The 17,038-nt window shown below is 41.3% G+C and overlaps 1 protein-coding gene across 2 annotated transcripts in view; it reads left to right on the top strand.

Moving 5' to 3' along the window:
* Positions 1–17,038, top strand: part of EPB41L4A (erythrocyte membrane protein band 4.1 like 4A) — a 239,004-nt gene that overhangs the window by 158,207 nt on the left and 63,759 nt on the right. For both annotated transcript variants that reach the window (XM_057307352.1, XM_026498459.4), the window contains exons 10-12: positions 4,503–4,594; positions 5,991–6,068; positions 11,149–11,270. In XM_057307352.1, coding sequence (XP_057163335.1) covers positions 4,503–4,594; positions 5,991–6,068; positions 11,149–11,270 — 292 coding nt within the window. The remainder of the gene's footprint in view (positions 1–4,502; positions 4,595–5,990; positions 6,069–11,148; positions 11,271–17,038) is intronic.

Genomic DNA, 17,038 nt, shown 5'->3' with positions numbered 1-17,038 from the left:
GTGCCCTTCCCAAATAGGAAGATTGTTAGTTTGTTTTGTGGCAGGGGTCACGGTGAATTCTTTACTGAACTCAGGATGCCTAGAAGAGAGCAGTGGCAAACATGGGGACAGTCACTAAACAGACATTGTGCTCACTTTCTCTCATAGCTCTGCTTTTAAAACCATAGTCATTTGGTCTCACCATTTATAATGATAGCATTTTTCAAAACACAATTTTGGGATATCTCTTTGGTATCTATTGTCAGTTCCACCCCTTGCCTGCCTTTGTTTGATCAGAAATTAGGTTATTTCAGTCATTTGCTATCAGCCCTCTGAAGATTTTGTTTCTCTAGCTAGTGTCTAAAGTCAGTTAACAATTGCCAGGTAGATATGAATCTTGTTGAGATTGCATGTTAAAAAGCAAACAAACCCACCGTACTTTAGACTTTTTATTTTTTTTAAAGATTTTATTTATTCTTTGGAGAGAGAGAGAGAGTGTGTGTGTGTGAGAGCATGAGCCGGGGGAGAGGCAGAGGGAGAGGGAGAAGCAGACTCCCCGATGATCTGGGATTCTGACTTGGGGCTCGATCCCAGGACCTGGCGACCATGACGTCAGCCGAAGGCAGATGCTTAAGCATCTTAGCCACCGAGGTGCCCCCATACTTTAGACTTGTAATCTTCACGCTTGCTTTTATCCTCTCTTCTGCGTCTGTGGATCACTGATGATCAGGAAACTCTCTGCTGTGGGCCTTTCCAGTATTTAGGTAATGATTTTAGCTTAGGTAATGACTGCATTTTACTATTGTTAGAAGTACTAATCTTTTAAAAATATTTACCTACGCAGTGTACCTGAGGTGACTTCTGTGACCTTGGAGACGGGACAGACATATAATAGGGTTGAGAAGATGTTCACCCATAATTCTAGGGAGCCTGGGGAAGGCAGACTGTCCAGTTGTGGCTGCTTCCCAAGACAGCAGCAGAGGAACCGGGGAAGCAGGGGCTGGCTGTGGCAACAAGCAGCGAGGGCCAGGCTTGGCAGCGAGAATCAGCGGGGCCCAGGGTGAGCATGCTGTGTAGCTCACAGTGGATGTGAGCCCCTCCAGGACCCTGCCAGAAATCTCAATACACTCCACAGAATCCAGACTGAAGTAGACTTATTTCTTGAAGCTTGCAAAGAGAAACAGCCAGCAAAGATGATCCAAGGGAGTTAGGTTGGGAATTCATTGATGTGACATAGCTCCTGAAGTCTCACAAATGATAGAACTGGGACTTTGAGCCAGATTTACCTAGGGCGCCAAGGTGCAGTGAAACCCCCACATGGTATTCAAGTTTCAGGTGATTTAAACTTGCTCAGTTTATAAAATAAAAATATTAACCTGTAGTAAAGAAAAGTTTTCAGGGGGCACCTGGGTGGCTTAGTCAGTTGTGTCTGACTCTTGATCTCAGTTTAGGTCTTTATCGCGGGGTTGTGAGTTCAAGCCCCGCATTGAGCTCCACGCTGTGTGTGGAGCCTACTTAAAAAAGAGAGAGAAAGAGAGAGATTCAGAACATAGCTTTTTTCCCCTGGCATGAAATGACAAAAGTTATGAAGGTGTTTGAGTGCTTTTGCCAAAAGCAAGCAGTTGGTGCTTGGATAAAGTAATTTAGCAGTGTTTTGGAATGAACTTCTGAATTCAGTTAAGTATCTACTCACCTTTGTGTGAATGAACGGAAAGGTGCTAATTGTCCGTGTTTGGGAAAGGTTTGGTAGGAGAGAGAGACCTTTGTGATGCCACATCACTCTCATTCATGCCAGTGGTTACTGTCAGGGGCAAAAATGCACGGAATTTATTCAAAATTCCTGGTTTCTTTTTTACTTATGTTAACCCTCCTTTGAGTATTTAGATTATCCTGCTAAGAATGGGATAAAAACCAGGCAGCTGGTGTTACAGCCCTGTATAAATGGAGAATGCGTTCATACTTGTCATTTGCACATGGCAGAAGTAATTAGGAAGCCCGTGGGAACCTCTTTTGTTTCTTTAATATATTTGTACGCAAGGAAACTTGAGAAAACCCAATTCTGGCTGGATCTTAAATACCTTTTCTCCTTTCATGAAATGATGGTAGTTAAAAAAAAAATATTGCATATCCTGTGGCTGGGTCTCTATTTGAAAAGAAAAAGAATATAGACGTTTATGTGAAAAATAAAATGAAAACCAGCCCAAGAAAAGTTTGAGGGGATTTACTTTATTTTTAAGATTGAATGCTTTTTGTTTCTCCTCCATTTTTAGAAATCTGGATTATATGCAATTACGTAACTTTTTGAAAATTTGTTTTCGGGTATGCAAATCCCACCTTATTTGTGGATGCTCTTGCTAAAATTTTAGTTCAAGTATCAGTGTCATGGCGTAGTCCTTACCAACCACCATTTCTTGTCAGTGATAATGTCCAGTAGGTCCTGGCCCATGTGGTGCTTTAATTGTTGGAAGGCACAGGAAGGTGGGATATAGATACTGAGGCAGGTGGTGGTGGTGGGGGGGACAGTCTGTCCTGTACTCGCTTTATCTTAATCATTTATCCCGACACAATGCAATCACAAGCAAAATTATTTTAAAATAAATGACCTGTGCATCACAGTTTTGGATAATCCAGTGACCTTAAAAACACGTACCTATTATATAAGAAACTCTTAACTAGTGGTTGCCTCTGGGGAAGAGGATTAGGAACAGTGGTAGGAGGGAGATTTTAGTTATCAGTTTGTGTCCATTTTGGTAACTTTTGGCATTTGTACCATACATGTATATTATATATTTAACAAAGAAAAGTAAAAGAAAAAAACCCTCCCCTCTAAGCATTCCCATGTCCTGGCAGGATGCTTGGTTTCCCACCCTGCCCCCAAGGATCTTCTGTGATTTCCTGTGTACCCGCTTCCCCCATTTCTTTTGCTTTTGAGGAAAACCCTTTCTGAATTCATTGACTTTTCTCCCTTATCTCTAATTTTGTAATTCCTACTCCTTTCATGAAAGTCACTGAAGATTTCTTACCGTGAAATGCAGTCACCTCCTTTCAAGCCCTGTTTGACCTTTCCGGGTCGCTTGAGACGTGTGCTGTCCTCCCAGCCTCTGTGACATCATTGCCTCCTGGTCCTTCCTGACCCCTCTCACTCCATCTTCACAAGCATCCTGGCTGTGATTTTATCTTCCCGCACTTCGTTCTGTCTCCCGAACAATCTCTTTTACGTTCTTGGGTGAAATCATTAGTGTCAGCAGGTAGGGCCTGTCTCTTCAGCTCAGTGCCTGCATGTTTCCTGGCCTGCTTGGGGTGTTCCCCATTCCATGGGCACCTCGAAATCAAAATCGCCTGGGCTTGCTATCCATTCCCTTGCCATCCAAATCCCCAATTTTTTCCACTTGCTGTATTTTATTAAGTAGCATTTGCCAAGACAGAAACCTGGGAATTGTCTTAAGGTCCTTCCTCTACTTCAGAAGGTTTTGGAATTACTGGCGGCCTTGCTGTAACATGCATATATTGGCTCTGTTGTCATCATACCCTTTCATCTTACAAATAACCTTCTAAACTGGGCAGCCTCATTCCAGATGGACTTGGAAGAAATTTCACGCGTATAAATGTTCTGTCCTTATTAAAAGGTGGGGAGGATCCTTTCAATTACTCCTCTGCATTGCCAGTTTTATGTTTATACATCCATAGAAACCTCATTCCAGGGGCATTTCTGCATTTGAGACTTGAGTTTGCTAATTTTGTCTTCGATAAAAACCAGTAACAGAACTTCACAGAACTTGTGGTTTATTACTTCAGTACTTTGATTGTATTTGGCTTGGTTTCCTATTCAGTCACTTAAAAAAATAAATAGTATCTTCTGCACAATTAGAATGACTATCCATTAAATGTAGGTAAGTAACCGCAGGATTAAAATAATAGTTGAAATTTAATATATACCTATTATGTGCTTTAACTTTGAGATATCATTTATTTATTTTTTTGGGGTCATACTATTTAATTCACCCAGTAACTGGGTACAGAGTGCAGAAGTTCAGAGACATGATTTTGATGTGCTCGGATGATACTGGTGTGGTCACTCTTCACATGGGTCCCTCTTGAGATTCTTTAGTCATCAGTTTAAATGTGGCCTGTATAGTCCTTAAAGATATTCCAGTTAAGAACTGGATTTATGGGCATCTCCTTTTTATTGGGAGTTGATTTCCACAGTTGGTGGTGTCCTGTTTGCCCATTTGTGATGGGAATGTTTGCAGTCCTTTCATGCCGTGCCCCGATCATTCATGGTCATGGGGTGAGAAAGAAGCAAGTGATAAAGGTCACACCACCAAGATTCACATTTTGTAATTTTAATTATTGAAGGTGGTTTTAAGGCAACACTCCAAAAATCGTTACTAGGAGATAATTGGTTTTTGTTTTATGTGTTAATAATTTCTCTGCTACTTGAATTTTTGGTAACTAGAAGGTGGCTGTCACCTGAAGAACATTATGGTCAGTAATTCATGTTCTCTCTCTCTTTCTTCTCTCAGTGCAATGAAACCTCATTCTTTTTTGAAGCTCGAAGTAAGACTGCTTGCAAGCATCTTTGGAAGTGTAGTGTAGAACATCATACATTTTTTAGGTATGTTAATGTGAAAGTTTTATGTGTGGTTCTAATAAAAGAAAATTGATTTGTTTTTATAACAAGAATTCTTCTCGGTCTACAGTAGAAATTTAGAAGTGTTTCTCTTAATTTTTTTTGGTCGCCTGACTTTCTGGGTCATATTAATGCACACACACACACAGACACACACACACACACACACAAACACACACACACACAGATACTTTCTTCTCTCCTACTACAAGAAAGGGTCAAGGATGTTTATATATAGGAAGAGCGCAGCTTTGGTATTGGTGGAAATTAAGTGTTCTGTGGACAGACTAAATTTGAAATGCCTGCTAGCCATCTAAATAGAGGTGTGGGGTAGGCAGTCGGATGTACAGGGCCTCTTGGGAAGACTGAGGCTGGCCATGTAAACTTACTAGATAATTAGGCGAAGGGGACTGGATGAAGTCGTCTGTGGCAAAAGTGAGGAAAGAGAAGCAGAGAGCCAAGGACTGAGCTGTGGGATCCTCCCAGCATTTAGAGAGCAGTAAGAGCCAATGAAGTGGTATAGGAAGGAGTAAACAGTAGAGCGTATGGGAAAGTGGGAAATAGGGAGGAAAATGTCCTGGTGGATAAGAAGCTGGCAACTGCATTGCATGCTCCTCGGAGGTCAAGTAAGAAGAGGATAAAGAATAGACCATTGGATTGTGGCAACACTTTTTGCTTCACATCCTTATGGTGTAAAGATAAAACAAAATCCTATCAGGTAATATATTAAGCTTTATTTTTTGCTTTTAAATTCAAAGCTAGATCAATTCTTCCCCTAATTCCTATTTGATGTGCATGGAGCACTTCTCCCAAATAGCATGATGTTGGAGAAGTATTCTTATGCAGTGACCAATGTCCTTTATAGAGTTTATATTAGGTGAGGGTTGTGGCCCAGCAGGTCTGAGACATCGCCTCTAGGCCAGTGGGGCCTGGGCCAAGGAGCTGCACATGGAGGGTGTCTGTCTGTTGAAGGTACCCTGGAATGGGAAGTCCCGGAATATAAAGAAAAGTGAAACCCCACATCAGATCTACCATGAAAACCATGGTATGGGTAAATCAACATAGTGACAAAATTTTTAAGTAGAAAAAGTAAGTTGTTTCACAACTAAAACTTCTAAGGGCAATGATGGATATAATAGTTTGCAGAAACTAGGAGCATTCTGATGTTGTACTTATGTAAAATCCTAGAGAGTGGTTGTATTTCAAATTTCAGCTTAAAATAACTGATAATTATTTCCTGCCAATATGTAGAATAAATGAAATATTTCTACTAGCTGTGAAACAGTGTTGCACTATATTTTCTACATAGCTTTTGCTCAAGTGTTGTATAAGTACCTGTATTTATGAATCCTTATCTAATTTTCTCTTAAAAATTTATTAGAATGCCAGAAAATGAATCAAATTCATTGTCAAGAAAACTCAGCAAGTTTGGATCCATGAGTTATAAGCACCGGTATAGGTAAATGGCCTTTTTTCCTTGGGGAAGGGTGTGTGTGTGTGAATAAATAAATATTGAGTTCAGTTGTCCACAGACATGCACATTAAAGTTTATGACTTAAATCTTTTCTAATTTTTCTACAGTGCCCATGAATTTCAATAACGTAACAGTTTATTAAAACTTTCTTGACAGGGACGCCTGGGTGGTGTAGTCGCTCAGGCGTCCTAACTCGATTTTGGCTCAGGTCAGATCTCAGGGTCATGAGATCAAGCCCCTCTTTGGGCTCCACGCTGGTTGTGGAACGTGCTTAGGATTCCCTTGCTCCCTCTCCCTCTGCCCCTTCCCCACTCCCCCCTCCCTCTATCTCCCCTATCTCTAGAAAACAGAAAAAACAAAAACTGAGAAAAACACCTTTCAGGTTTAAGTTTAGGGCATTTAGAATGTAGTAAAGCTTATTATCTTCAGACGTTCATTTCGATACAGTTATCACTTCATTTTTGATTATGTTGTGATTATGAACAAAGTAGAAATCCCGAATTGTAGCTGCCTGGTGTTCTCAGGACGTTCAGTTGACCCCCTGTTGTAACACAATGTGTACTTTGTATTGTGGATGGAATCATGTTTCCTGCTGCACAAAGCCTGCATGTGGCAATGCTGAACTTATATCTCAGCTTCACTGAGCAGTTACTATGTGCCAAGTATTGTGCCAAATGTTTTCCATTTATTGCTTCTTGAGTCACTGCAGTCTTCTTAACATTATCCTCCTTAATATGTGAGGAAACTAAGGTTCAGAAAGGCTAAGTCACCCTTCAAGGTAGCCCAGCCTGGAAGCAGGAAATGGGGTGGGGGTCCCTTCCTGGCGGTCTAACTCCTGAACCCTTGCTTTTGGCCATTAGGCAAACGTGAGCGTGTTGCAGGAAAAGGCTGATTGGGTCTTTTTCAAAAACCAGCATTAAAAAATGGGAACCTTCTATGTTGTGAAAAAGAATTTGTTGTGTTTCAATTCATTCTGTTAAGTAGAGAGCCTGAGATGTGCAAGGCAAGGTATTAGGTGCCCAGAGACATAAAGAATCTGGTCCTACCACTTCTGTCTTCAGAAAGCTGCAGCAGTATTCGGGCAGGGAAGCAGGTCCCAGGCCCTGTAAAACCCAGGTAGGGTGCAGAGATGCCACTCAGGAAGCAGGGCACTGTTCTACCAGTTCCACTGGACACATCACTAAATGAAATGCTTACCTAGGAGACTTAAAGGAAAGCCAAGTCAGGTGTTGGCAGGACAGTGGTATGCCAGATTTTAACTCCTCTTTTATAACCCACTTTTTTTTGGTCCTGAATTTGAAACCAGAGATAATCAATAAAAGAGTGATTAATAGTAAATGGTCAGAGCATGTTATTGATTTGGATGCTTGCTCATTTGATGGCTTAAAACTTAACTAATAGTTATAACTATTATAGATGTTCTTGGTATTTGTACGAAAGTATTCATTAATACCTAAAAATTTAACCTTAGGGTCATTAAGGTTCTTCCCTAGAGAGTGTTGTAATTATCAGGAATTTAAGGAAGAGTATTTACTTTTATATTGAGAAGAAAAGCTGATAGTCAGTATTTGGGCGGTTTGGGGTATAAAACATTTTGAGGGTTATCAAAAGAATGTGTAAATCTATCTCCTTGTCACTGGAATGAAGCTAGTGAAAAGGCATCTGTCAGTGTTCATGCTATTAAAATTGTAATTATGCTGTTTAACATATGCCGTAGTTGGTTTCCACAAATTTACCCATACCTGATTTCTCAAATTTATTGAAATGCAAATGTTGTGGCTACTGGGAATTATTATTAGAAAGTTATTGGATTTTGCATATTAAATATAATTTCTTCCGAGAAAGTAATTAAAGGTAACCTTTGCAGAATTGGAGGTTCTGCTAAATCTGTTCTAATTTTGTGGTTGGTATTAACGCCCTAGTAAGTCTTAATGAAACCCAAATCTCCGTGTCTGTGTGTAGGAAGCATTAACATTACACCATCCCCGGAAGAAAGATGTTTCAGCTCACTGCCCAGAGCTAGGCTCACGCAGAGGTGGGTCTCTGACTGCTGGGTGGTCGCCAGCCCGTGGACTGTTAATTGTCGAAAGACAAAAGCAACCAGCCTTTAACAAATATCATATGCTTACTCCTTTCTTGAAACATTCTGGAGAAACCGTGGAATAAAAGCAGAGCTCTGGAAACACGGGCAGCCCCCTCCTTACCCGGCAGGCCTTCAGAGCATGGGGGATAAAGAACAGCATGACAAGTGGCTGTGGTGTGTGAATGTGGTGTCTGCGTGTTTTGTGTGTATAATTGTGAATGTATTTATAGTGGTGCGTGTGTGATGGAGGAAGACAGAGTTCTAGTCTTTACACTCTTTCCTGCATCTTGGGGCTTGCAGAATACCAAGAAGATTCCAACATCCTTTAGAAAAATGAATTATTAAGAAGGAAAACATTGGATGTTTTTAGTGATCTGTGACTGCCAGTCCTTTCAAAAATCCAAAATTTTTGAGCTGAAATCAAAAATTGAATTCTTTTTTTGTTATTTTATTATCAGATAGCAATAATTTGAAATAGGTACTGATTAAATATTTTGTTATATACTGAAAGCTCTTTCTTTGATCCCCTCAAAAACTAATTTTGCCTTCACCTGTTAAATTTGTAGGTGACTCCTGGTTAGAATGGATGAATGAGTTGTATAGAATGTATACTCCAGAAGTGAGAATTAGGCCTGAGAAACCCCCCCCTGGGGACCCAGGTGACCTTCTTATAGGACTGAAATCATAAGAGCTTTCCACATTTAAGTGTGGGAGAGACCACACTCTCACCAGGACCTCTTTTGTGTCAGGTGCTTTAAATGTGTTGCTCTATTTAATCTGTGCAATGACCTGCCAAGGGAGGCATCGTATCCTCATTTATACAGATGAGAAATTTGAGCCTCCCACCCCCTAATAAAGTAACTGAACTAAAGACCCTGAACCAATAAGTGGCAAAGCTGAGATTTGAACCCAGGTGTCTTTACACTTGTTCCCTCCCCCTTACTCCACTGATTGCCCGTTGTGCCCTCCCTCGGGGCTGGAGGGCTGCGGGGCAGTGCTGCCCAGCCTGCAAGCGGAGTGCGTGTGCCTGAGTGTGAGGAGGCAGGGCAGTGGGCGATCGTGGGGAAAAGCTCTTTCCTGTCACTACGGAGAGCTAGTAGACAATGTGTAGGAACTCACACTTGACACTGTAAGTCTCTATTTTCATAGTAGGAATAGTAGGACTGCTGTACAAGAGTATTTCTGCTCGGAAAGAGACTGCCTACGCAGAAATACATTTTCAGTGAGGAAAATGAGGCTCTGGGAGATTTGAAAAAGAATCTGCCGAAGACCACACAATGGTCGCAGAGCTGTGTTTAAAGTAGGGCTTCTCGCTTCAAACCAGAAGGCTCTGTGTTCTGCCCTTTCTCCCATGCCGCCAGGGTGGGCCACGACCAGCTGAAGGTCAGAGGCTTGCTCCGGTCTAGAGCCCTGTACAGGCGGGGGCAGATCAGTTTACGTTTCTGGACCGTGGTTTTATTAATCTTGTAATATGATTTTCTTATTTCTCCTCTATTCCTGAGAGAGAAACCATGAAGAAAAATTGAATGATAAAGTAAAATCTCATTATAAAATGCCACCGTGGCCTGCATATTGGGTTATATTTTTAGGGCAAATGTTTCTTCCTCTCTGCAGTGAGGTACACAGTACCCAAGTCTTCCTGACAGCAGAGAAAGTCTGTTGTAAGTAGCTCTTATCTTTATACCTCAAACCATTTATAATAATGGAATTTTGCTCTTTATATGGAATTTTTTTTTTTTTTTTAGCTTTTCAGGAGAGAGCTGTTGCTACTTGTGTTACCTTTTGTGCTACCTTTAAAAAAAAGGTTAAATTTCAAGTGAAAGAAAATCTGTCACAGGTTTTCTCCCCTCCCTTCTGCCTGGTTCCCGTGAACTGTTGAACAGGAACACACTCACGGATAGAACCTGCCATCTAAATTCCCGTGCTAGCTCATACCAAGTGGTGTCTCCAGTTAGCCTGGTGAGGAGTCACTTTTATGAGTATATTAAGCATCTTTTTATTTCTAATAAAGGTAATTGGGGGTAGTCACTAGGGGAAACTTTCACAGAAGCACGTAGGAGGTGAATTTTGCTTTCTGAGCCTCATCTCTTTTGGCGAGAAATTGACTAATATTTATCCTGTAAATGTAGGAGGAATAAGACTTGGGCCATTAAAAGTACATTTTCCTCGCATACGTGGCTCTTTTTGTGATGAATCAAACTAAACATACAGAAATGCATTTTTCCTGTACCTGAATTATATTTTCCTGTGAAAGTCAGGGTCATTCATTGGCTCAAATTCTCAGCAGCTGTGGAATAATTTTTCAGTAAGACGAATGTTCACTGAAATCCAGCAAACAGAATTGCACAATTCCTTGAAAAGATGACTTGAAAGTTAGTCCATTCCCAGGGAGAGCTCACGTCCTTGCATTCTCAGGCTCTTTAGAGAAGCCACGCTTTGCCTGAGCTTTTAGGCCAGCTCTAGATCTTCCTGGACACTTGATCTGGTGCAGGTGAGGTGAGCATAATACATGGTGGATTGTGCCACAGCAGGATTCAGGGTAAAATCATACCAAGTGGTCCTGTGGGGGTATGCTCAAAACTTGCTGTGTAAGTACAACCCAGAGACGTGTTGATTCATGTAGACGCATTGCTATTGTTTACTTTAGCTCAGTGTAATTTATTATCTGGTTGTAGAGCTGGAAAACCATCGGCATCCTCTATTTCTAGCTCATCATTCTACTTAAATCTAAATCTAAGTCCTTTAATAAATTTCTCCCTGTTTCTCCCTCTGAAAGATCATCCTTCCGTCTAACCTAAGACTCTCCTATTAGCCCTTGGTTAGCATTGCAATGAGAACCCACTGAAAACCCTTATGTACTCATGGCCATGTGACTCTGTGCTTTTTCCCTCTCTATACTTTGTAGATATTCTGAGTGAGCAGTGGTTTAATTTTGTGGCTGTGTAGTTGTATCTGTGCTAACCAAAATGTTGCTTTTCCAAGTGGCAGGACAGCATTGCAAATGAGTCGAGATGTTTCTATTCAGCTTCCTCGGCCAGATCAGAACGTGGCCAGAAGTCGAAGCAAGACTTACCCAAAGAGAATAACACAGACACAACCAGCTGGTAAGTCACTGATGAAACCGCATTTCCTTTTAAGGTGGTGGTGTCAGATATGCCCAGGTGGTGACGATAGCCGTATAGTTTTCTTTTACTGTTAACCGTAGAATGTTTAATTTGACCCTGAAAATGTCCAAGCAATTAGAAATTACTAAGTAGACCAGTAGCAGTCAACTTGAATCACCATAACGTGCTTGATGATTTTATTTTCTTTTTTTTTTTTCTTTTTTTATTTTTTATTTTTTATTTTTTTTTAAAGATTTTATTTATTTATTTGACAGAGATAGAGACAGCCAGCGAGAGAGGGAACACAAGCAGGGGGAGTGGGAGAGGAAGAAGCAGGCTCATAGCAGAAGAGCCTGATGTGGGGCTCGATCCCAGATCGCCGGGATCACGCCCTGAGCCGAAGGCAGACGCCCAACCGCTGTGCCACCCAGGCGCCCCGATTTTATTTTCTTTTTGAAGAGATTAAATAAAATCCCAAATGAGTAATCTCTTAGTTTGATGTATCTGAGATTAGAACTGAAACACTTAGCAAAAGTTCTTTTAAAAAAAAGGAACACTATCAGTTGAATTTTTGTTATTGTTGGTCTTTTATTGTGAAATACATGTGTAGAAAAGTGATTACACCTGCACATACACACAGAAACTTTAACATAACCTACAGCCCCAAAGTCCTTCCTATCGGCCTGATGATATCGTCACCACTCCTCCCTCACCAACCAGAGAAAATCCCCTTCTGACTTTGTGGTAATTATTTCCTTAGTTTTTGTTATAATTTTAATACTGTGCAGCCTTCCCTGAGCAAACAAGTTTATTTTGCCTGTTTGTAACATTATTATGAATGAATCATGATGTGTATTGTTTCTGTTTTGCTTCTATCAATGCTACATGTAGTGTACACTAGAGTGCATTCATTTTTCTTGCTGTGAGTATGCCATGTTATGATCATTTCTTTATCCATTCTCCTATTGATGGACATCTGGGTTACTCAGATTTTTTGTTTTAAATGAAGACTACTTCTGTAATAAAACCACCAGTTTTAATTCATGTTCAGTGCTCAGAACTCAACAGAATTGCACTGTAAAGTGACATTACTGAGTTTGATTAATGGCTTATTTACAGATCACCCTTGTCTAACACATTCCATGGTCTTTTTTTTTTTTTTTTTAAGATTGTATTTATGAGAGAGAGTGCGAGAGAGCGGGGGTGGTGGGGGAGGTAGGGAGGGGAGGAGTAGAGGAAGAGGGACAAGCAGACTCCATGCTAAGCATGGAGCCTGACGTGGGGCTGGATCCCACGACCCTGAAATCATGACCTGAGCTAAAACCAAGAGTCAGACACTTAACTGACTGAGCCACCCAGGTGCCCCTGGATTTTTCTCATATACTATCTCACTTGAGCCTTCCAATAACCCTGTGAGATAGGGCAAGGCAAAGAGTATGTTCCCATTTTACAGATGAGGAGACATGATTCCAGCAGCTGGACAGTGGTTGGGGTGGGAATGGGATAAGAACCTAGGTCTCCTAGTTTTTGTTTTACCCTATTGTGGGAAGGGAGTGAAATTTTTAATAACAATAATTTCTATCTGAACATTGCAAGACAATTGACATAGCATTCTGACGTCCATTGTTCCATTTAATCCTTAGACCAAGTCTATGAGGAAGGTGTTTTGTTCTGCTGCTCCTGGCTGTGAGAATGTCACCTGACTTACTGTTTCGAAGTCAAATTAAATCTAACTGTAGGTCCCTCCCTCTCACTGAGCTGGGAGGAAATTAAATTCTTTCCGTTGGTTCTGCAGTGGCAAGAATAAGACATGATTTGCAACAGGTTACTTTGTCACATAAGTATTATCATTATCTCTTTTTGGCTGATGAGGAAACTAAGATTTAAAAAGGCAATTTGTCCAAGATTATATAATAGGTGGCTTAGGATTAAAATTCTAGCCTTAATGTTTAATATCTTTATCTTAATTTTTTTGTATTTGTCTTTGTATATGAGCAGTCTTAAATCTCATTTGGATCAAATACAGTGGGGTGTAATTAATAATCAAACTTTCAAATCCTGTGCTGTTTCTGAATTGCCATGCCTCATGAAATTATCGAGGCCAACTGAATATATCAAAGCATTCCTTCCTTCAAATTAACATTCCATCCTGTTCGAGATGTGAGATTCACACATGCTTTTTGTACAAACCTACTCAGGTTGCTCCTTTTCTTCAAATGTGCTCTTATAAAGATACCTGCCTCTGCAATAGTTATGTACATGTGGGTGTGTGGCTCTCCTTGGAAGCCCAAATACTAGAGGCTGATTAATTTAGGGATAGGAATTTTTGATTTTGTTTCTCTCTCTCTCTAAGATTTATTTATTTGAGAGAGGGAGAGAGAGAGCATGAGCAGGAGGGGTAGAGGGAGAGGGCGAGAAAATCCCAAGCAGACTCCATGCTGAGCACAGAGTCTGACCCAGAGCTCCATCTCATGACCTGAGATTATGACCTGAGAGGAAATCAAGAGTCGGCATTTAACCCACTGGGCCCCCCCCCCAGGTGCCCCATGTTTCTGTTTTTCTCTTATCTTATGAAGAGAGCAACCCAGGGGATGGTATTGAACCCTCACATCCCCCCACTCCGCACTCATCTTGTGTTGTAGCAGAACACACTCTCTCGTTGGTGGGGGAGGAGGCTGTGGCTAACGTACCACCCAGGTTTCTCAAGGACAGCCTCTCAGCATCTGGGAAATCTTTTTAAAGTGCAGCATGTTATGGGGCGCCTGGGTGGCTTAGTCTGTTGAGCCTCCGACTCTTGATTTCAGCTGGAATCTTGATGTCAGGGTTGTGAGTTCAGGCCCCACATTGGGCTCCACACGGGGCATGGAGCTTACTTTAAAAAAAAAAAAAAAGTGCAGCATGTTATGCATTTATTATCATAAAAGCCTGGCTGGCTCAGTTGGTAGAACATGCAACCCTTGATCTCAGGGTCCTGAGTTCAAGCCCCACGTTGGGTGTACAGTTCACATAAAAATACATATATGTATGTGTCTCTCTCTCTATATATATATAGACACACACATACACGGTTGTTTTAAGAAAAGTTAGGAAACTTAGAACCTTTCCTCTCAAAAGAAAAGAATTTTTCATCTTCAATTCCATTCTCCTAGTACTTAACACTTTTGTTTGTATATCTTTTCTGCAAAAGCGATATGATAATCTCTTATAACCCGCCTTTCTTATTTTATATATATATGTATATATATATATATATATAATGTATCATGAATATATTCTAATAAGTTTTGAAATGTTCTTAGCACCATTTTAAGATCTATGTAATTTTCTGCCACACAGTTGTATAGACATGACATAACTTATTCAACCAGTCTTTAGTTCTTGGATGCTTAAGCTGCTTGAAATTTTGAAGACTATAAATATAACTAAAATGAATCTCCTTGTAGTGATAGCTTTAAGCATTCATGCTAATTTACTATACATATTTTAAACAATAGTGTATTTTTATCATTTTTAATCTAAAAAGGATTAAACAATGCTGTGTTTAGAAACGAAGACTTTGCTCTGTACACATTTCACCTTGATTTTGAGTTACTTTTAGCCTGACTTGTCAAGCCTGGGTTCCACAAAACTCTGATGTGTTCTGGGATCCAGAGATGGCCCTCCCTTTGACAGTGTGACTGTCCTGGGTCAGGAAGGACAACGGAGCCAATGATGAGGTGTTACAGGTGCTGTCACACACATAGGAAGGATGTGGTTGAGGCAGGGATTAACGTTTTTCTGCTTTTTCAAATCTTCTATTTTCTTTTTCCTCTAATTCAAATGTACTCTGCTTTGAGGCTCCATTGAACCCAGCTGGTGGTGACCCAGTCTCAGCCATGCCCTGCTCCTAAGGTCATGGTGGGGTTCAGACTTAGAGCAGAATATTTGAAGAGGGTCTTCTTGTCTTCACTTAAATTAGTCACTGCTGTGCTCCTTGTCCCAGCCCTCCAGGCCCCAAGAAGGTGGGCGGTTCTGTGTGAAGCTGGGCTGGGATGTGTGTGAGAGGGAGGGGTCTTTGGTAAGCCTGAAAGCCCGCTGTGCTTAGGGTCAAGCCTGCCTACGGAGACCAGACCGGAGACCGCACTGCCAGTCCCCCTTGAAGGTTCCGCTGCCTGGGGGAAGGGAAGGATGCTTGAGGGAGTGGCCTGTGGGTCACTAGGTTGCTGTAGCCCCCTGGCCTCTGTTTCCTTCTCTGCCACTATAGGCAGTTCCTTCAGCCCTGTCCCTTTTTCCTCCCACACTCCCAGCTCCCACAGCCGCCTTCCTCAGAAGCTCCCTGTTACTGAGACTCATTCATGGGTAGCTGGGCAAGAAAGGAACAATAGCTCTTGTCTTTTTTAAAAAAAATTAATGTTTACTGACCAAAGGGAACAAAAATATTACTTTACTGAATAACGCTGCCACAGTTACTTACCTTTTCATTTAAAAATTTTGACAAAGTGGCAGAAAGCTGATATTGAGACATAGAAAAAGTTAATTCAGTTGTACTGTGTTTGACAAAAATGGAGTTACGGTTTAAATGGAAGATAGATTTTTTTTTTTAACTCTAAACAGGCCAGCTGTTAGTTTTCATAGATTAACTTCTGATATTCTCCCTAAGACAACATTTTAGAGCAACAGTTTCAGGAGTTACAGGCATAAATTCTCATCTCATTTAACATTTATATATATGAAAACCAAACGTGATAAGAGGCCTTTGTTTTTTGTTAGTTGTAACATTGATGGTGCATGATTTGTGACTGTAGGAGACATTCTTAAGTTAAAATAATTCAGTCTAACTTAGCGACTACTCCCCTTAACTTGCATCTCAGTTGTCTGCAAATTTAGAACACCCTTTTTTTTTTTTTTAACGTCTCAATCACGAATAATAAATTCCCTGGTAGCAAAAAAGCCATTGTGTTTAGAATCCGCTAAGATTAGGCCTTGGCACCTCCAGGAGGAAGTGCATTCCAGAGTCAAGAGCCCTGCACCCAGCCTGCCTCTGCCCCACCCGAGGAGTCAGCGCCTGGGCCGGCAGCCAGAGCATTCCTGCAAATCTGCGTGGCCTCAGAGGGAGCTTGGGGGTGAGGCAGGAGGCAGAGGGCAGGAAGGAAAAGTGCATATTTGTACAGCCCTTTCTCTGACAAGGCCTTGGCAACTCACATAGGTGGGTTCCCGTCAGAAGAGAATCGCTGTCAGTAGGCAGTGAAGACAGCATATTTGGCTATAATCCATAATTAGCTGTAAGAAAAGTATGGGGTGAAGCCGTTTGCAGTGGATAAACAATGCTGTGATTGTCTGAGGCAGCGTTTTAGGTTCTTAACGATACCGCACTGATGAACAGAGAAATAAATCGTTGCAGTGCAGTCTTCGAACAACTGAATAGCAAGATCCGCTGACATTTTGTCATTCCCACTCAGCATCTGTGGAAAACACTGCAAACACGATGCCCGGGGGCTGACGAAAATGACTTCTGAGTGGGGCTGGTTTGTGCTGGTCCGCAAGCAGACAGCTGCTGCTCCAGCCAAGCCCCTTGTTTCTGTGCAGGAGAGCGGACCCAGTGTTGCCAAAACTTCCAGTGTTTTAAGGGAAGAATAAAATTTGGATATTTATGTAAAGTTTCCAGAATTTCGAATACTGACAATTTCATTTTAAGGAAAGGCTCTTGTGTGCTAAAGTGGAACCTTCCTGAGGTCCAGATGTGGTGGGAGGGCTGCATCTTTGGAACCTCTTGATTGACAGCTGATCCA

This window comes from Ursus arctos, unplaced genomic scaffold (assembly GCF_023065955.2).
Source record: "Ursus arctos isolate Adak ecotype North America unplaced genomic scaffold, UrsArc2.0 scaffold_5, whole genome shotgun sequence".
In the NCBI taxonomy this organism is placed as follows: Eukaryota; Metazoa; Chordata; class Mammalia; order Carnivora; family Ursidae; genus Ursus; species Ursus arctos.
Note: the sequence above shows the minus strand (reverse complement) of the source record. Positions and strands in the feature narration are given on the sequence as shown.